We start from the raw sequence: 20,930 nt of genomic DNA on the forward strand, positions 1-20,930 counted from the left end.
AAAATATACATTTTTACTCGCATGTATTAGTCTCGTATCATGACAAGTTTTCTAAAAAGTATTAAGGCAAGTTGCGACACTACGATTGGGCCTCGGGGTATGTAACAAAATCAAGAATAAATATAGCCTGATCAACTATATTTATCCTGGATTTGACCAACGTACGTCGAGGAATGGTCGTAGTGGAAAGCAAGCCAAAAACTTACCAAATAAAAATCCTTTTAAGATTCGCCAATTAGGAATACTATAGGAGTATAATAAAATAATAGTACAATGAAAAACTTGCACACCGTAAGATATAGTTAAACGTAGGATGTCGTTAAATAGAAATTTATTTTCCTATAAAATTCTCATACCTCTATCCTAGTACAGACAAATGGCCGGATTCCATTTACCAGGAGATCCCTACTACCCAAACCAAGGCAACGGCAGATGGATAGAAGAAGACCCGGAGGAAATCGAAGAGGAAGTCGAAGAAGAATTCGAAGTCGAAGTCGGAGAGGAATTCGAAGTCGACGAGGAGGTCGAGGAAGTTACTAGTGGAACAGACTCCGAGCCGGAAGTAACCGACCCTCCCATCCCTCATCCTCCCGAAATTAGACCATATCAACCAAGACCCATTCCCATGTGGGGAAGCCACCTCTACTACTGGAGCCGCCAACTAGGTGTACGCCCTCCTTTCGGCATGTGTTGAGATTTTTACAATGTCAGTGGGGGAGGCTCAACTGATCGAGCACTTCCTGTTATTGTGGGCACTATAGCTACCCAGAACTACCATGCGGACAAGCAAGCGGTCAGAGTTCGCGAGATCAATGCTGCTACACAGGGTAACGCCGCAGACATCCGTCGTCTGGAAGGACTACACGAAAGTACCCAACTCCACACAGGGACGCTTCAGAACCAAATGGTGACAGCACTGACAGAAATAAAAGAGATGAATGAACAACAAGCAATTCTTGAAAGGCGCCTAATAGGAGTCAAGCAGTCGGATGCTAAGTCTAGCTCCAAACGCACAACACACCACAAGTAGAACTTGCTCAACTTCAACAATTTTGATATAGCATAGGACCTCGGATAAAGTTTTTCTCTTATTTCCTTTGTATTTGTAATCAGAGACCTCTAGATAGGTCGAATTTTCCTAAACATGAAGCATAATGTAACACACCTTAGGTGTGACATATATATAAATATGAAGTACTTCTTTATATACCTCTCGAAACTTATGGGATTAACTAAATTGCTATACCTACTTTGAAACCATAAACTAAAGTCAAAACAAATTACAAGATACAACTAACCCTCTAGTACACGATTGTCAAATCATTAGAAACTTATAGTGTTCATTATTATTTCTCTACCAGAACATGCCTCCTCGTAGATCAGCACGCAGAAACTCAGCTCCAACACAACCTCCACCACCTCCTCCAATTATGGATGTCGCTATGTTCCAAACTGCTGTAACTGCTGCTGTAACCGCAGCGATGGCTCAAATGAGCAACAACGGGTTGGGAGGAGGAACAAACAGCTTTACAAATGGCCAAAGTCAAGGCCGTTCAGCGGTATGTACTTACAAGGACTTCACCAACGGAAAACCTATTCCTTTTTATGGGACTGGGGGAGTAATGGCTCTATCCCAATGGATAGAGAAAACGGAAGCTGTATTCGAAATTTGCGCTTGCCCTGAAGAAAGCAAAGTAAAATTTGCTGCTTTTACTTTCTCTGAACGAGCCCTGACATGGTGGAACGGCCACATCAAGGAACTAACCCTAGTGGTGGCGAACTCCATGGGTTGGGAAAACCTAAAACGAATGCTCCTACGAGAGTACTGCCCAAGGGGCGAGATTCAGAAGCTCGAACAGGAACTGTGGGGCCTTACAATGGTAGGCTCGGACATTGCGGGCTATACCAACAGATTCAGTGACTTGATAATACTCTGCCCAGGGATGCTGATCCTGGAAAGCCAAAAGTTGGAGAGGTATATCTGGGGACTATCAACCCAACTTCGAGGAAGTGTGTTAGCCTCCAAACCCATGACCTTCGACAGCGCCAAGGAACTGGCGCAATCTCTCGTTGATCATGGTGTCTCTCAAGGAGTCACGGCTATCGTCGCTGAACCAACCAAAGGGAACAACAACAACGATAGCAATGCCAACAACAACAAGAAGAAGAAATTCTGGAACAAGAGAAAGTGGAAAACTTCGCAAGAACCTTCAAAGAAAAAAATGATGGCGGTTCATGCCACTACTGCTCCCACTACAACTCCTGCTACCCCTGCGCCAACAAAACAATATATTGGGAACCTGCCCAAGTGCAGCAAATGCAACTACCATCACCACGGTAATTGTCGCGAGATGCACTATAAGAACTGCGACAGGAAAGGGCACACCGCCCGTTTCTGTAAGGCACCGGCGCGACCAATCACTCAAGTTCCTGGTACTGGGATAAGCCAGGCATGTTATGGGTGTGGAGAAACTGGGCACTTCAAGAGGGACTGCCCCAAAGCAAAGAATGTTGGCGGTGTTGGGAGAGTGCTGGCAATAGGTCAAAATGAAGCAATAGCTGACCCCACGGTGGTTATGGGTACGTTTCTCCTCGACAACATTTATGCATGCATACTCTTTGACTGCGGTGCAGAGAGAAGTTTTGTGGGTCATAAATTCAAACACCTAATTAATCAAAAACCCCAACCACTCAATAAAATATTCACTGTAGAAATGGAAAACGGTAAAACGGAAAGCGCAAGCGATATGTACGTAGGGTGCACATTAAATTTAAACGAGCACTTATTTCAAATTGATCTTATGCCCATTTCGATAAGAAGTTTTGATGTCATCATCGATATGGACTGGTTAAGTCTTCACCATGCCGATATACTTTGTCACGAAAGGGTCGTTCGCCTCAATCTGCCAAACGGTGAAACTCTTGTCATTTATGGTGACAAACCTAGTATAAATTTACAAATTATCTCCTGTGTTAAAGCACGAAAATACCTTCGCAAGGAATATCATGCCTTTCTAACCCACGTAGTAGACCAGAAACAAGAACCAAAGAACATTAAAGACATTCCGGAAGTTTGCAACTTCCCCAACATTTTCCCAGAAGATCTTCTAGGAATCCCACCAGAACGCCAAGTCGAGTTCAGAATCGACTTAATCCCCGGAGCTACTCCAGTAGCAAAGTCGCCTTACCGTTTAGCCCCAGCCGAGATGTAGGAACTGTCCAATCAATTAAACGGCTGCTGAGCAAGGGCTTCATCAGACCGAGCTTCTCACCATGGGGAGCACCGATCCTATTCGTGAAGAAGAAGGACGGATCTTTTCGCATGTGCATCGATTACCGGGAGCTGAACAAACTCACGATCAAGAACTGATATCCCCTACCACGCATAGACGATCTGTTCGACCAGCTATAGGGAGCGAGCTACTTCTCAAAGATCGATCTAAGGTCTGGTTATCACCAACTGCGAGTACTGGAAGGAGACATCCCCAAAACGGCTTTCCGAACACGCTATGGTCACTACGAGTTTGTAGTAATGCCCTTCGGGTTGACAAATGCTCCAGCGGTGTTCATGGACTTGATGAACCGAGTATGTCGTCCCTTCCTGGATAAATTTGTGATCGTGTTCATAGATGATATACTCATCTATTCAAGAAGCCAGGAAGAACACAGCCAACACCTCCGCCAAGTTTTGGAAACATTGAGGGCAGAGGAGCTATACGCAAAATTTTCAAAGTGCGAATTTTGGATTCGGGAAGTGGATTTCCTAGGACATGTAGTAAGCAAGGAAGGGATACACGTAGACCCTTCTAAGATCAAGGCAATAGAGAGTTGGACGACTCCAAGAACCCCTACAGAAATCCGGCAATTTTTGGGACTCGCCGAGTATTACCAAAGGTTCATACATAAATTTTCAAAGATTGCCAAGCCACTCACCACCCTAACTCAGAAGAGTGTGACCTTCGACTGGGGAGAAAAACAAGACATCGCGTTTCAGACACTAAAGCGAGCCTTATGTAGTGCGCCCATCCTAACCTTGCCAGAAGGAACAGAGGACTTCGTAGTCTATTGCGATGCATCAAACCAAGGACTCGGGTGTGTCCTGATGCAACGAGGGAAGGTCATCAGAGAGAACATGGATCATGGATCGGGAAATAAAAAGGACTAAACAAAGCCGCATACCTATTGTAAAGGTCCGCTGGAACGCCAAGCGAGGACCTGAATACACCTGGGAACACGAGGATCAGATGAAACAATAGTACCCGCATCTTTTTCCTAACCTGTAAACTCTATCTTAGATTAAATTTCGGGACGAAATTCCCCTAATGGGGGGATGATGTGACAACCCTATGTTCTCCAAAAGCAATGTAACACTCAAAAGTCAAATACAACGAAAACTATTTGGAATCAACGAAATTAACCTCAAAAATAAAGTGTTCAAATATCTAAGTTGGCATGCATCAAATGTTAGATATCGTGCCAAGGTTTCCAAAAACATAAAGAACATTCAAAACCGGGTTATATTGAAGAAATTATAACCACTCGAATATTTACGGCACACCGATAAAACATTATTTAACGTAAAAAGTGAAATTACAATAAAATGCATTTTAGCCTTAAGTATCTAAACAAAAGTTGTAGGGTTCGTTAAACTGTAAACGAACATAAAAAGATCGCCCAAATCGGACCTCGTATGAAGAAGTTACGAATTTTCTAATTTTCGTAACAGTAGTAAAGGGCTAAAAACTCGAATTGAAGATCGAGCGTTATTTAGCTAACACAACCTAAACGAAAGTTGAAGGTCTCCACGATAGGAGTAAAATGATAAAAAGACAAACGAAAACCAACGTCGGATAAAGAAACTATGAATTTTTAACGGACTTTAGCAGGCCCGGCCTATTAAAAACATATCATTAAAAATAAAGTCAAAACTTGTAACATCCCAAAATTCAAGACTAAAAATTTCTTTTAATAAAGTATCACTTAAAGTAAAATCATCATTTCAAAACATAAACAGAGTATTAGTTTTCAAAATACATGTTCATTATCAGAGTAAAACATTCCCAAGCTGACTAATCTATGGTGTGTGCCATGCGATCATCCCGAGCTCCATCATCCGCTACCGGAAGTACCTGAAACCAAAACTGAAAGTCGTAAGCACGAAGCTTAGTGAGTTCCCCAGATACCACATACCATACAAACCATTCATAGCCAAGAACCATACATAACCGACTTATCCATAACCAAGTAAGGTGCTATGTGCCAAACATAGTCTTGCCATTATGCCACGGGCCGCACGTGGTCTTCCTGGTCAAGCCTGGGCCGCTCCCTGGGTCTTACAGACAAGTGCCAAGGGCCACCCCCTTGTCTTACAGACAAGTGCCAAGGGCCACCCCCTGGTCTTACAGACAAGTGCCAAGGGCCACACCCTGGTCTTCTATGCAAGTATCACAAAGACAACCGTACATACTACTCTACTTAGCTAAACAGCATACAATGTGCCAGAAGCCACCTCCTGGTCTTTCATATCTATAGCATACAATGCGCCAGGAGCCACCTCCTGGTCTTTCATACATATTGCCTAGGGCTAACCCCCGGGTCTTCCTGTCATACATAATAACATACTGTGCGCCAGGAGCCACCCCCTGGTCTTTCATGCATATTGCCTAGGGCTAACCCCCGGGTCTTCCTATCATACATAATAACATACTGTGTGCCAGGAACCGCCCCCTGGTCTTTCATGCATATACTAAATGGGTCGGCATTGGTGCCTTAGACCCATACAAATAGTGAGGAGACTCACCTCGCACTGCTGAACTTTGCTGATAATCCTCTGTCGCTAACCGACAACTCTCCGAACTCCTACTCCACTAGCTCCCCAAGCTACCAATATCAAAGCAACATTGAGTCTAACTGACCCCCGAAAGACAACCAAATCAACTCTGGTCAAAGTCAAAGTCCTGGTCAAAGTCAACCTTCCAGGTCAACCCCACTCGTCGAGTCACCCTACTGACTCGCCGAGTTCATAAGTCCAGAGTCCTTCCACTCGCGACTCTACTCGCCGAGTCAGCCCCTGACTCGCCGAGTCTACTGATTCCCGATTCCTGTCCTGTCCAACTCACTGAGTCCTTGCTCGACTTGCTGACTCGAGTCTTAACTCGAAGGGTTTGGGACTCCGCGACCTGACTCGCCGAGTCTAAGAACAGACTCGTCGAGTACAAGGAAATCTTCATCCAACTCGCCGAGTTGTTCATCCAACTCGTCGAGTTCATGCCCATCTTCATCCGACTCGACGAGCTGTTCATCCCACTCGTCGAGTTCCTCCTCATCTTCATGGTACTCGCCGAGTCCACTCAAAGGACTCGCCGAGTCCATTCAGATCTCCCAACATGCAGAGGGTTTTTGAGTCATGCAGGGACTCCAATCCATAGATCCATACTTCCAAAACTCAATCCCTACATAAAGTTGCAAACTTTACGTATAACTAAAGAGATCTAGGCTCAAAACACATTAGGGTTTGGTTTAAGGACACAAGGGCTTCACCAACTACTCATCCCCTGATGCTTTATGACATAATGACCAACCCAACAATAGATCTGAAGTGGCAACAACATATCTAAGCCCCTAACCCGATTTGGGTCTCAAACAACCATAAAACCCCCAAATCTCATGACAAAATAGATCTAGATGCAAAGAAGGGAAAATGGCAGCTTAATACCTCCAAGATGAACACAACTGAAGTAGATCTCGAGCACACACTTCTCCCTTGAAGCAACCTTCTTGATCTTCAAGTTTCTCTCCAAAGTTTCCTTCCTCCCAAAGCTATTTCTCTCAATAATGGAGGCTCACACGAATTATAGGGTTTACAGGTCTTCTGGAGTGATATGGGGGCTGAGGGAGGGACATAACACCCTTTATATAGGATACAACTCCCGGAATTAGGGTTTTCCTCGCACAGACCAGACTCGCCGAGTCACCTTGGCCGACTCGCCGAGTTGGTCACTTACTCCTCGGCCCGGATCCCGCTCGGACTCGCCGAGTCGACCCCTAAACTTAGGGTTTTCTTCCCTTTCTTGGTCTTCAAAAATTTGGGTGTTACAAAACTAGCCGATGGAGTCTAAATGAAAGTTGTAGAGCATAATCTCACCTACGCGTGGATATAAAGAATGCGAAAAACGGAGCCCGTACGCGAAAGTTACGGAATTTAGAAGACGGAAGCCAAGATTACGCCCAGCGTAATATAGGAGTACGCCCAGCGTACTCAGGTGCAGGGTCGAGTCCCATCGGCTGCAGCTCTACGCCTAGCTAGACTCGAGTCATAAGCCATGACGCAAAGTTACGTCCAGCGTAACCGAAGTACGCCCAGCGTACTCGCCTTTCCAGCACTATAAATAGAAGGCATGAGCTACGGGTTTTGGCACACCTTCTCAAACTCCCACTTACTCCCATATACTTTCAAGCACCAGAAGCTGTCCCGACGCCCTCGGTTTCCGCACCCAAGCCCCCGACGAAGATTCTACGCTACCGAGATCCCCGAAGAGCTCGAAGATGCAGCTTTCCGCGGTTGAAGTTCTGCTCGACTCTAGCCCCACCCTCTTCAAACCAAACAAGTGAGTTCATACCCCTACTTTTCAAGTCTTTTCATGCTTTAGGGGGGAAATACAAGTACATTACAAATAAACGTATCGTTTTATAAACACGAATGCAACATCCATCTTATTATTTATCGATACCAACATCTTACTTTACGTATAAAGTTTAGTATATCATCAAGTTATTTTCACCAAATGAAACACACTTTCTGAAAAACTATAATGAGTATAGTTAGCTAGTTATTCATACATTCTTACGTATACATATTGAAAAACGAAATACTTTCAACAAAAATGAAGTAAAGTCTTTCTTATCGTAAATCTATTTATACTAAGTGATGTGAGATATTCAAACTTCAACGTACTCTTATGTATGCATTTCAAGTCCTGTATTATATACCATAATCTCTTGGAGGGAGAGCGTGATACTTGTGTATAGATCTATACGGGATTGACAACCCCTCACCTAAACTGTTAGCTACAGTTAGACCGGCAGGTCTGGGGTGACAAATGTCATAACACTACAACACCTGAAGAATGTTGTTACAGGCAGTCTGTGTCAATAGTATGGTTATAAGACTCACATGAAAGTATAAAAACAAGTTTGATTTACGAGATTCATATATGCATTCAGTATTTACATTATTTCGAGCACAAAGTTTATCTTTATCATTCAAGTACGAAAAATACTAACGCACTCCAACTTTGGGAACTTTTCAAACTATTTATAGAAAATATTGGATTTTCTGAAAACCTCGTTCATTGATTTTCTACCAAAAGGACATACTTTTCAATACAAAACACTTATGAACTCACCAACTTAATTGTTGACACTTTTTCGAAACCACTTGTATTTCTCAGGGAATCAGTAATACAGGTAACTACCAGCTTTTGAAGAAGGAACGCTAAGGACGTTTATTTTTAAACATTTACATCATCATATTGTAATATTCTTTTGGAAATATGTATAACGCAACAATATACATTTTTATTATATATATGATGGTTGTGTTATTTTCTTTATAATATTCAATTGTTATGGTACTACGTGAAGTCATCCACCCCCGGATGTTTCCGCTATTCTGGTTTGGGGGTGTGACAATAATTTGGATCAAAATAAATATATGTCATCAAACCACAAGGGTGAAATTTGACTTACCCTAAACTATGAGTGATAGAGTAACAAGACATGTAGACTATTGTATGCAAACAAACCTCTTCCATTGTTTCACCACCGTTCTCCTCCCCCATCTCCAAGCCCTAAACCTTCTGCAATCTCCAATTCATCAACTCCAAATCCAATTTCTACTGCTTAGGGTTTTTGTGTCAGCCGAGAGTTTCAAGTATCTGGGAAATGGCAAGTTCGATGACTACCACCGTCTATATCCAAGTCAGGATGTCATCAACAAAGTCCGAGAAGAATTCGTCTTGGCGAAGGAATTCCTTGGCCTCAATGCCGTCGCTACTTCTTACTTGCGGTGAAAGCACAAAAACGACAACATGCTTGTGGTAACTCTCTCTCTCTCTCTCTCTCTCTCTCTCTCTCTCTCTCTCTCGCGTGCAATTTCATCGACTGGATTAGATTTCGAAAGAAGGTTAGATGGGCAATTGAATCTATGTTGTTATGAGCAGCATCAATTGACCTAATTTTATTTATTTTGTTCTTGTTATTTTCACAATTTTGATAATTGAATCCATGTTCTTATGACCAACAAGCTTAACGTTCATAGGGAACAGTGGCTTTCTCTAGGTGTTTTATTCTTGCTTTAATTATTTAGATTGTTGATCTTTTTTTACAGTAAATTAGTAACTACCTTTTGTTTTAGAGTTCCAAATCCATTTAAAGTTGATAATTTAACTATTTAGCTGATATCAGTATATATACCTTAGCAATGTATGGAAGAATTTAATTATGTTGTTATGCATAGAAAGGTACATAGCCTAAAACGATATTAAGTGTAAATGATGGTAAAAACAAGCTTATTAACTGTGATTTTTATTTGTTATGGTGTTCATTTTGTTCTAATGAAGGTGAAAGTGTCCTCTATCTTCTCACCTCGATTCATAGGTAATCAAAATGAAGGTGAAAGTGTCATTTATCTTCTCATCATGATTCACAAGTAATTGGAATGAAGATGTAAAAAGCTTTGATCAGTGTTTACTCTTGATTTATTCCCTGGTTGTACTGTTAGTTATTTAAGTAACAAGAGACTAAAAGATATAAAAGAAGTGGTGGAGCCTAAGGTTGATCCACGAAGGGGACCAAAGGACTGTCTTTTACTTACCATGTGCATATTTTGGATGAATATTATCATTTTGACTTTGCTTGACTATTGTGTTCCATAAAAATTCCTTTTGTTATCAATTTGTTGTTTGCAGATAAAGGCAATGGAATATGATTTTCATGAGTCCTCAAAAGCAAGAAAGGTAATAGGTAATTCTTACTCTTTATCATTGGAAACCAATTGTTTTTAATTAAAAACTCTATTCTTCCTAAGTGCTCTTATATTTTCTATCTTTCTAAAAATCTAACCTTTTTTGGTTATTGGATTCTTCATGTTGAAAGGAAGTGATAACAACTTGCAGTTCTACCAAGAACCTACTATATCAGGTCTCAGATTTTTCATTTGGGTTGGATTCAACATGAATATAGGCAGAAGTCATACATATATAACGTTGCTTCTAAAGTATTCAAGATTAGTCAAAATAATAATGCGATTAAGGCTGAGTTCTTATTCTTTTTATTTAAGATACATATTATAATTGTTATTAATTAGGCTTCTTGTCTTAGTGAAAAGTAACTCCAACCTGAAATAACCTTTCAACAGGACCCAAACCTCATAATCTCTAATACAAATGACCGAGTTACCCTCTTTGGCATATTAACATAAGATGCCATCAATATGATGATGTTGATCGTTTCTTGTAATATAAATAGGGGGACACCTGGAGCTGGAGCTTTTATAATGATGTGTATTATGGACATTATATCTTCTGGTAAGTTTTATTGTGGAACAAATATGGAGTCTTTTCCTCTATTGTATTCTAATCGGATCGGATAACAATTTGGGGAAAAAGGAAAATCTCCAACTTTTGATGAAATAAGGATTTGAATAACCACTTCATATATGTCTCAGTTTATTTTATGTACATTCTATATGTTTTAAACATAAATTCCTTTGTTTGCTAATATATTTAGCTATGAACACAAATCATGTTGGGGTTTAGGGTTCTTATGTAAAGTGTGAGCTTTAACCATTCATTCTACATAATAGATGTTTGGGTGTTATAGTTCCTTTAAAAGGGAGTGAATCTATTTAGTGAACTCATAGTCTATTAGGCTACTAGTTATGTGTTACTAAAAAATAATTATATAAATAGTTAATATAAATTGTTAATGAGGTTAGGTGAGTGTAGGCGTGTAGCTTTCATGATTTATGACTCACAAATGCTAAAACAGATAATGATTATGAATACGAGTATAGAAAAAAAATCATTACCTTAAACTGTAATATTGATAATAATTTGCAAATTTATTAATTTGGTATTTTATTTCTGATAATAATAAAGTTCTTACTTGGTCTTTCCCTTTTTGCAGTAAATTTGAAATTACCAGGAAACTTCTAGGGTTAAAATTAGATGGGGTGCGGGTGATTTGTGCTTCCAAGAACTCTGAATAGAGTAAGCCTTGACTTCCTTTATTCATATGAATTTTTATGGATTATTATATATGCCCGATAATGGTAAGAAAAAGCAATGTACTTCCCTCTTTTTACCAACATAGTAATGTACTTTATTCTGTAAACCATAATAGTAATGTACATGCTTCTTTTACAACATTATGTACTTATGTTTTTGTACAAATAACATCAATTAATGTGCATTTCTGTAGCCATATTCTTAAAGAAAAGTAAGTACATTGTTAGTACATTTCTATTAACGGTAAATAACTGTAAGTACATTACTATTTCTTTTCTACTTAATGAGTTATGCACTTATTCTGGACGAAAATACATGGTTTGGTTGTTTCTTTTTTACTTGATCTCGACATAATGGCTTAATCATTTAAGTAAAAAAAACTTAGTTAAAGTTGATGATGAATACTATGAGATTTGTTGTTTTGAATATAAGGGTAAAATGGTCATTTGGTCTCATTTAGACATTTTATTCTGCCCAGAAAAGAAACACTATATATGTATACAATGTTTCTTATCCAGACAGACATCGTTAAATTGTTGTATTTGAGTCGGTAAATTTCTCTCTTTTCCAGGATTTTTAACTAACAAGAATGTTTTTCATCAAATTATTTTTGTATATTTTTTATTGTCATACAAGAGCCTCTTCTATTGTTTTTCTCAATGCTACTATGCATTATTCTAATGAGAAATTCTTTTGTAGGCTGGGACATGTCAAGAGAAGAACTTAAATAAATAGGAAACTGAAAGAATCAAGGTTTGTTATTGAATATATATATATATATATATATATATATATATATATATATATATATATATATATATATATATATATATATATAACATGGTTTAATGAGGACAACAAATCCTTGTTTATGTTTTTTCCTCTCCATTAAGTTTTGTCAGTAGAAATGATGTGTGGAAAATATTTGAGCAAACAAAAAGAAAATATAAATTAATGTTGAGAGCTTTGTTCCCAGCCAAGGGCTGTCGCCCCTTGGACCCCGCTCCTAGGGGCGCTGCCCCCGGACCCCTGTTCGTTTAGGGGCTTCGCCCCTAAATAACAGTGTACTTTGAAAACTTGATCAAACTTAAACAAGTGTGTACTCCACACCTTCCTTACTTTTTTAATATTTATCAAGATCACTTTTGGTCAACAAAGTAATCTCATCACACTTAAATAATATTGATGATAACAAATCACCAACAACATTCATGAAGATTCTCAAAGCACCATAATTTGATGGCCATGAAGACACTTGAAAATGTTTATTTTTATTTTGATGTCATTTAATTTTAAAATATTTGTTTTGTAAAAATTTGATATCTATATGTAAGAAATAGTGATATACTTTAGATGATATGTTATTTATAACATTCTACTTCTATCGTTAGCTATGAAAATTCTATCCAATTATATCTATGAAAAATGTATAGCAACTCAATTATAGCATATTGTCTTTTCTCATAGTTTCTTAAACATTGACCACTTTTTTTGGGTCTCTTAACAATATTTATTTAGTGACCACTTTTTTTGGTCACTAATTATATAAATTAGTGACAACTTTCAATGATTAGTGACAAGATTTAGTGACGAAACAGGTTGTCACAGATTTAGTGACCATTATATTTTAGTCACTATTTAGTGGCCACTTATATATATGGTGACTAAATCACTTTGTGATGGACCTATAGCGACGAAAAGTGACAACTAGATATTTGGTCACTAAATCACTTAATGACGACTCTTTCTATTGTTAGTGACCATTCCGCTGTCGTCACTAATTGGCATTTTTTTTGTAGTGCACAATCTTTGATTCTATGCAAATATCTTGACTGATTAGAAAGAAGTCATGAAAAAGTATTACCATTAAGATAACCATTTTTCATCATTTGTTATGTAAGATTAATCAAAATCACTTGAAGCAACTTAGAGTGGTAAAAGCTTAGTCAATAAACTTTTTGCCACTTTACAGAATGCAAAAGTTTGTATAGAAAAAGCTACAGCAGGAAATAGCAACATAGACTGACATCAGAATATTAGCTGGTCAACCAAAGAAAATCAGTTGCTATAAAGCGAGAATTATCTAAAATACAATGCTTAAAAAGAAAATAAACATAGAGTAAAATATTTAGGATACAGGAACTGTGTGATGTCAAGAGTCGAGACTATCTAACAACTATTCATACATGATACCAAACTGAATTATAACAAATGTTTTATATGAACATAATGTCGAAAACATCAGTATGAAGAAGTTTTGAATATCAATCATGATAAAACATAGCGCTTATAAATATCATCTACAATATGATAATTGAAAATATCTGAACGAGAATTTAAGCATTAAGAAAATCATTCAAGGAGTGATACAAGTCATACAAAAAGTTAACCGAACAAGGAATATGCACAAAAACAATATGTGTGTATATAATAAAACTTTTATATCAAATTAGATTAGGCAAAAATCTAAAATCAGAGGAATGTAAATATCATTACTGGCTAAGCGTTCCTATATGAAGCCTCAAATCTAAAACCAGATAAATCAAACACTTGCAAAACCAATAACCAAATGAAGGAATAAAGTAAAAATATATGAAGCATCAAATATGACACATACCTCATAATTAAGAGAAGGTAGAAGAAAGGAAGTCTTGATCCTCCAGAAAGATCTGCAGATTCTTGATCTTCATGAGGAACTCCACTGCTTCCTCATCAAACTCCAACAAAAACCCCAGCCTTATGAGCTCACACAGATCTGGAACAAGCTCTTCATTATCCCACAGAACTCCCTCTGCTATTTCTTCAGCAAAATGAGAAGCGTATTCAATAACATTCTTATGACCAGAAGCTCTCTCCATCTTCTGCATATATAATTTAGACAGCTGTTTGTCCCAACGGATCATTCTCCTGGGCTCCACATCCACAACTTCTCCACATGAAAAAGTCAAGCTGTATCTGACCGACATTTTTTCCGGTGTCTCAAAAGCTTCGATCGCAAGCACACGGCTAACAGCTTCATGTCTCTTGTCTGGCTCGATTTTCAGATTAGGATCAGCCAGAAAGGCAAGAATGAGTTTGAACAAACCCTTTTTGTTGATCTTTTCTTTCAAATTCACTGGCTCGAATCCAGCATGATCAATATCAGATATGTTTTTTTGTGCAGATTCGGACAAGATCCGGACACCAAGTTTGGTGTAGATGTCCACAAGCTTGGTTCGGGTTAGGGTTTTCTGACTTGGCTGAGGAAACCATACGAATATGGGACGAGAGAAGGTTTTTGTAAAGAGATCCGTCAAGAAAAGATCATCACCAATGAACACGTCACACTTGTCAAACAGAAAAATGACATTGGAAGCAGGATCCAAAACAGGGAGTTTGGATAAGTTGTTCTTGAAAGTATCTTCTGTTCTTGGGTTCCAGTTTCGAACCACAAACTCCCAAAAGGCGCAGCATTCTTTGTGTGTTACAATTTGGCTTCCTGAACTTTCCCATGCCTTCCAAAGCTTGCAATAGTCATCAATCGAGGGATGAACCTTCACATTCAAAGTATTTGCAAACAAGTCCAGAATTTTTCCATCATACTTGCAATTCTCCAAAACGTTCAACTGCTCGCCAAATAAATTGTTTTTGTCATGAAGCACACAATCTTGAGGCAGTACCCACTCACCATTGTCGGTTCCTCTTGGGATCCATATCCTTTTACTGTCTTCATCAACTGGCTCCCACTTAAATGTAGACAAGTAGTTGTAGATACGACCAATTGTTTCAAAGTTGGAGTGGCATTCAAGGTAACCAGCAAGCAACTGGCATTCCTTGTTGGAATCGGTGATAACTCCTAAAACATTAAGCTCCTTTCTGTAGGATCCAATGCGAGTTCCATAGAATCCTTCATCGATAAAAGGACCATCTTTGCGTTTCAACAAGGAATCCCAGGAAGAATCAAAAAGCAAGCACTCGTCAGGACGTTTGTAGCCAAAATAGGTTTTTAACCAATTCTTTTGAGAAACTTTGTCTAGGAATTCAGAAGGAAGATCTGTTCCACTCTCTTCTTTCAGTTTCTTGACAGAATCAAGAAGGGCGTAAACATTTGCAGGAGTAAGACTACTGCAATCTTGAGGTAAGAAAAGCCCATTAGCCACAAACTTGGCTCCATCTTTGAAATCTGTGATAACACCCAACCCCTTGAGATCGGCGCGATAGTTATGGATCTCATTGCCATAAAAGTTGTCATCAATGAAGGGAAGCAGGGAGATTGTAGAAATTGGTTCCCATTCAGCACCAAAAAGAATGCACTCTTTTGGTGGTCTGTAGCCACCAAGTCTCGTCCTTATCCATTTTTCTTCTCGTATGCACTTCTTGAAATCCGAAGAAAATTTGATTTCCAGTTTCATTAGCTTTCCATAACATTGCACAAACGAAAGGACATGTTCTTTTTTGATTGAAGATAGCGAAGCCTGTTGCTTGAAAGTTCGGGAGAATTCTTTGCTGGCATCCTCAAAATCCACCATCACACCTATTTTCTTTAATTCGTTCGACATAGAAAAGATAGACCTCCCGTAAAACTTTTCATCAAGAACCGGGAATGATCCAAAGACCTTAAGAAGGCAACCCCATTCAGATTCAGGGTTAGACAAGAAACATTCAGATGGGCATCTGTAACCCAAGTTTGTCTTCAAGCACTTATTGTTTTTAATTGCTTGCACAAGCTTATCCGATGATTGCAAATTCTGTATGCACCTTAGTATCAGTAACATGGCTTCAGGAGACAAACAAGTCAATGAAGATGAGGACTTGAGGTTGTCTAAAACAAGCTGATAACTATTATCAAAATTCATAACCACACCCAGCAGATTAAGTTCATTCTTGTAAGAAAGTATTTCTGTGTCGTAGTAATCTTGATCAAGGAACGGAATATCACTAATTTGTGAAGCAGCATTCCAATCCTGACTGAACAAAACAGACTTGCTAGGAGTCTTATCACCTCGAGTTGTCCTAAGCCACTCTTTTTCTCTGATAACTTTGATGAACTCTCCACAGGGGATAGAATGCTTTCCTAGATACTCAATAAACTTCAGTATCGAAAGGACATTGTCTTTGGTAAGCTGTGAAGAAGTTGCAAGATCCATGAGACGCTTACCAATAAATTTACAGGCGTCTGAATCCTGAAACCTAACACCAATTGTTTCTAACTCATCTTTGTACTTCTTCATTGTGACACCATAATATTTCTCATCCACCAATGGAATATCAACAAGCACAGAACCATTCTGTAGAAGACTCCCTTTTGTAGAGTCTAACATGAATGACTCTGAGGGCGGGCGGTAGCCTGGACTTCCATTCAAAGAAACCTTCAACCAGCTGCCATTTTTTATTGATGACAAAAACCTTTTTGGTAAACTAACCTCTGATAACCTTAAATTACGTAGCCATTTTAGAAGCAAGAATGTGTTCTTTTTAGTGAGAGGAGAAGAGAGAGTAGGAATAGCAGCATTAGGGGGGGATAGATTAGGAACATCAGAAGCTTCAACATATTTTTGAAGAAACAAAACAAGCTCTTTCCCTGATGTGACATCACCAAAATGGGTCATACTACGGGTATAATCTTCACCCAGCTCAACATAATTATGCTGCCTCCAAGGATTTGAACCGATCAGCTCCACCCATTTGCTTCCATTAGCAGGCACAAGAACTTCTCTATGCTCTCTGGTTACTTGCCCGTAGTTATCAACAATCGGCATATCACAACACAGATTCTGAACTTCATACATCCGCAAGTAATCCTTTTGTAAAGAGTTGTGTAGGAAATGGGCATAAATCACAGCCAGCTTGCTGTTACTTTTTAGTGAAGGACCAAGAAGCTCAGCGTATTCACAAACACTAACAAACTCAACCTTCACCTTCTCTTTAAGCCATTTCACTAGTGTTGTCTTCTTCGAACATGATTGCATCGCTTCTTGTGTGACTTTTGGCAGAAAAAATTTACCTAGTGAACATTGGAACTCGGTGTTCCAGTTTATCAACCATGAGAAATCATCAGAATCATCAGAATCAGAATCAGCAGCCAGCAGCTTGTTTGTACCAGAGACTAGAGTAATTACATCAACCTTGCCATCTCGCCCAATATACTTTATCAGTGGTGTATTCTTCATGTTGGTCTTGTAAAAACAAGACCCCCAACTCCCAGCAATGAATAACAGAAGCTGTATATAAACATCCTCTGAGACACCCATTACAAGATTGGAGCTCCCAATGCATTTGGCATACCATTCATGGCTTACAGGTTTGATTTCCAAAAAATCCAGAATCACATTGTAATCACTTTTATCAAACGAAGAAGCCAGAAGATATGCTCCATGAGACGAAATATTGGAAAAACTAACACCTTGTCTCCTTGCCTTTTTGAGTATGCTCCAAAAAGCAGGCTTCAGCCTGCCAACTTCATTGGGTTTACAAAACAACTTCTGTTCAGTGTGTGACTCGCATGGGACAATAGCCTCGTTCATCAGCTTTGCTTTGATGGCATCCCTGACATGGTTCAGTTTTGGATGGGATGACTCATAGACAGGTAAGAACCTAAACATGAATGGGAGACTGGAAACGGGAGCATTTTCTGTTGATTTCACCAGTGAGGTAAATGCATTTAGAAACGCCAGAGGCACACAATCGAGTATTCCCTTGTTCCATTTGTTGTCCCAGAGGATATTTTCCCTTGATGAGGCCAACAGAAAATCTGCTTGGATTATGAATGGAAAATTTGTGATTGTTTCCGTTGGTAGAAAGGAATAGATGCCAGGCAAAGTTGAACCTCTACTGAGTCTTTCCCCAATTGGAAAAGCCAGGGTGATTGTCCACTCCTCTACCTCCATTCTAACATCAACTTTGTTTTCCTGCTTCACTGGAAACCTCTGTTTCCACATGTAGTACCCACATTCTGTTTCATCTTCATCATCACTATCATCAGCATCAGCAGTAAGATGAACTGTATAAGAAACAGCGTCCATGCTCTTTGATGTGAAAAAGTTTTTCTCACTGGAAATAGATATTGCGTTAACAGTGTCGAGCCTAGGATCCTCATTACCTTTCCTGACAGAAAGCCGCCTTATTTTTGAAAGAAACAAGAGAACTTCAGGATGGACACTGGAAAGCTGATCCTTGACTGGTTTGACTTTCTCTGGTTTTAGAGGCAATACCAGAGTTGTGGTAGGCAGGGAAGTAGCAGAACCATATACACTTTGAATGGCAGATAGTGTTGGATCCTCCTCCACCCATTCAGGAACAATATAACCAACATTACAATGCTCACAAGGTTTTTCGTTAAATCTTATCTGATAACCATTACTGAAAATATAAGGCTGAGCTGTTATCAGAAACACACTCTTGAATCCAATTCCTGCAATCACAAATTACACAATGTATCAGAACAAGTGAAAATAATAGATCAAACAAAAACAGAGATCCGATGTAAAAAAATCCATAAGCATGTGGAATGTACCTGTTAATTAAGAATCATCTAATGTTAATTTAATATAGAGGCTGCTGAATTGTGTCGTGGTATTAACATGAATCATTCTATGTGAATCACTCTCATCCATACCATTTGATAAATAAAAATACTCCACCAGTCCCGTATGTAACAACATTGTCTTTGTTATGCATGCATGCTTAGAAGCTTCTTGTTGTCAATTCGGAACTGGGTTAAGATTAAATATCAAGCTTGATCACACATGCAAAAAAAAAATTATTCAGTGAATGTAACATAAGCATCAATGTTTGAGGTGGAATTTTTTTTAAAATCCCTAGATGCACCTAAAAATGAAACGCCAGAAGTTTTTGTTCAAATCATTCTAGGACCATCAACAAAAGGAAAAAAAAAAAAAAAAAAAATCCTTTCATAACATGAAAATAACCTGAAGTTTACAAGATGTTGATGTTTAGAACAAGGTGTGGTTAGAGAAATAGTCCAAACACACTATCGATGTTCAAGCTTGAATTTTGACCTCTCTATGTCCAAGAAGACAATTTACTTTTCTCACACACCTAACAAACATAGTTACTTTATCCAAACATCTTTAAAAACGTTTTAATTACATAAACGCAATCATCATGTAACCATAGTCATTTTTAATAGATTATCCTATTAAGTATTAAGTTAGCAGCAAAAAAAAAAAAAAAAAAAAAAAAAAGATTACCGAATAATAATTTACCATCAACGTAATCTGCACCATTGTCCATTATTTGCAAGAAATTCAAGATGCAGAAGAAAAAATAATACGAGTACAAAAGTAAAATAAACATCAGAGGTTACCTTTTTCGCCAATATAACCACGCTTACGGAGATCTTTCTTAGTAGAACGTCCCACGCTACAAATCGACTCAATGTTCTTATCGGAAAACCCTTTCTCGTTGTTGAAAACTAACAATGTCGCCGGAGCTCCGGTGTTTGTTATGTCCTTGGACGTAATCACGAATTCCAAGGAAGGATCAACCCCTTCCGGATACTCGTTATCCTCCGCGTTCTGTGAAATAGCATTAAACCAAATAACAGCTTATAGTCACGAACAGAGCCATAACTTTTAGCAAGTTAACTCGGTTATTTAATTGATAAAAACTTAAAATCACTTTATAATTCTTAAAAAATATATATATTACAAAAGAATTCAGAGATTTTTGAAGTAATCAAGTTTAAATTTTAAGAAGCAGTGACCGATCAACCACCATAAACATTTATAGACAGAACAATCAGAATTCAGAGCGGAAACATAATATGTACAGCGAAAACACCATGTTTGAACAGTTATATATTCTACTTGAAATGATAACAGAGAAAATAAATTAAACAAGTACTACATGCAAGATCATATACCTGAATTAGTTCCATAAGAAAATGCACATCCTTGGCGTAAAGCTCCGCAGAGAGATTTTTAACCGCCTGATGAAGATCCTCCGTTAACGGATTCGGTTCTCCGCCGATGGAGAACTTCCTCCTCCGTATCTCATCAACATGTTCCCTCGCTGCCGCATTCGTCGACGCCATTGCAATTGTACAAACATACAATGCACGATTTGTCTCAAATCACAAACAACTAACACACAGACGTTAACTAACCTGATCGATCAATCAATCACATACTATGTAGATTGAAATGGAGAGAAGATTGATGAGGAAGGACGAGTAGATCATAGGAACAACGCAAAGGAGTGGAGAAGCGACTGTAAATGATTCGTCAGTTCCGAGTCTTGAGAAAATGAGACTCTTTCCCTTTGCCGGCCAGCTTTTGGCAAGGTTCAGTTCTAACCCCTGCTAAATACGTTAACTACAAATTAACCTTTTAAACTTTAGAAAATCATACGAAAGTCAATATATTTTTCACATTTTACTCAAAACTGTAATTCTTTAAAAATATATATATTGGCATTTCCAAAGTTCACCTCAGCCAAATTGAGAAAACTAGGGGTGAGCATTTGGACCGGTGGACCGGACCGGACCGGAACGTTTTTTTGGACCCCCAGGCCGGTTCTCGGTTCTAGGAATCCATCCCGGTCCGATTCGGTTTTTTTCCCGGTCCGGTCTGATTTTTACCGGGTTTAGAACCAATTGGACCTGATTTAAAAAAAATTGTAATCTGTGAAAATTATTAAACA

The 20,930-nt window shown here is 38.7% G+C and overlaps 1 protein-coding gene across 2 annotated transcripts; it reads right to left on the reverse strand.

Annotated features, from left to right (window-relative positions):
* Nucleotides 1-4,959: 4,959 nt before the first annotated feature.
* On the reverse strand, nucleotides 4,960-20,562 carry LOC111906533 (uncharacterized). Of its 2 annotated transcripts, XM_052764144.1 has the most exons (4): nucleotides 20,152-20,561; nucleotides 19,594-19,804; nucleotides 13,906-18,678; nucleotides 4,960-5,129 (listed from the first exon to the last, which is right to left on the reverse strand). In XM_052764144.1, exons 1-3 carry the CDS (start codon nucleotides 20,320-20,322, stop codon nucleotides 13,913-13,915), a joined length of 5,148 nt encoding a protein of 1,715 aa, XP_052620104.1. In that variant the 5' UTR covers nucleotides 20,323-20,561; the 3' UTR covers nucleotides 4,960-5,129; nucleotides 13,906-13,912. The 2 variants fall into 2 exon arrangements, with proteins under 2 accessions (XP_052620104.1, XP_023758052.1); XM_023902284.3 differs by lacking the exon at nucleotides 4,960-5,129 and having other exon boundaries at nucleotides 13,761-18,678; nucleotides 20,152-20,562.
* Nucleotides 20,563-20,930: the final 368 nt, after the last annotated feature.

The sequence above is a fragment of the Lactuca sativa genome, chromosome 5, assembly GCF_002870075.4.
Source record: "Lactuca sativa cultivar Salinas chromosome 5, Lsat_Salinas_v11, whole genome shotgun sequence".
NCBI classification, from domain to species: domain Eukaryota; kingdom Viridiplantae; phylum Streptophyta; class Magnoliopsida; order Asterales; family Asteraceae; genus Lactuca; species Lactuca sativa.

What these genes read in the sequence shown, in the direction of transcription:
- LOC111906533 (XM_052764144.1), bottom strand. Translation starts at nt 20,322, where the DNA reads ATGGCGTCGACGAATGCGGCAGCGAGGGAACATGTTGATGAGATACGG. An exon ending in TTCTTATGGAACTAATTCAG is followed by an intron (nt 19,805 to 20,151) that starts GTATATGATCTT and finishes GCTATTTCACAG; the next exon opens with AACGCGGAGGATAACGAGTA. An exon ending in TGGTTATATTGGCGAAAAAG is followed by an intron (nt 18,679 to 19,593) that starts GTAACCTCTGAT and finishes TTGTGATTGCAG; the next exon opens with GAATTGGATTCAAGAGTGTG.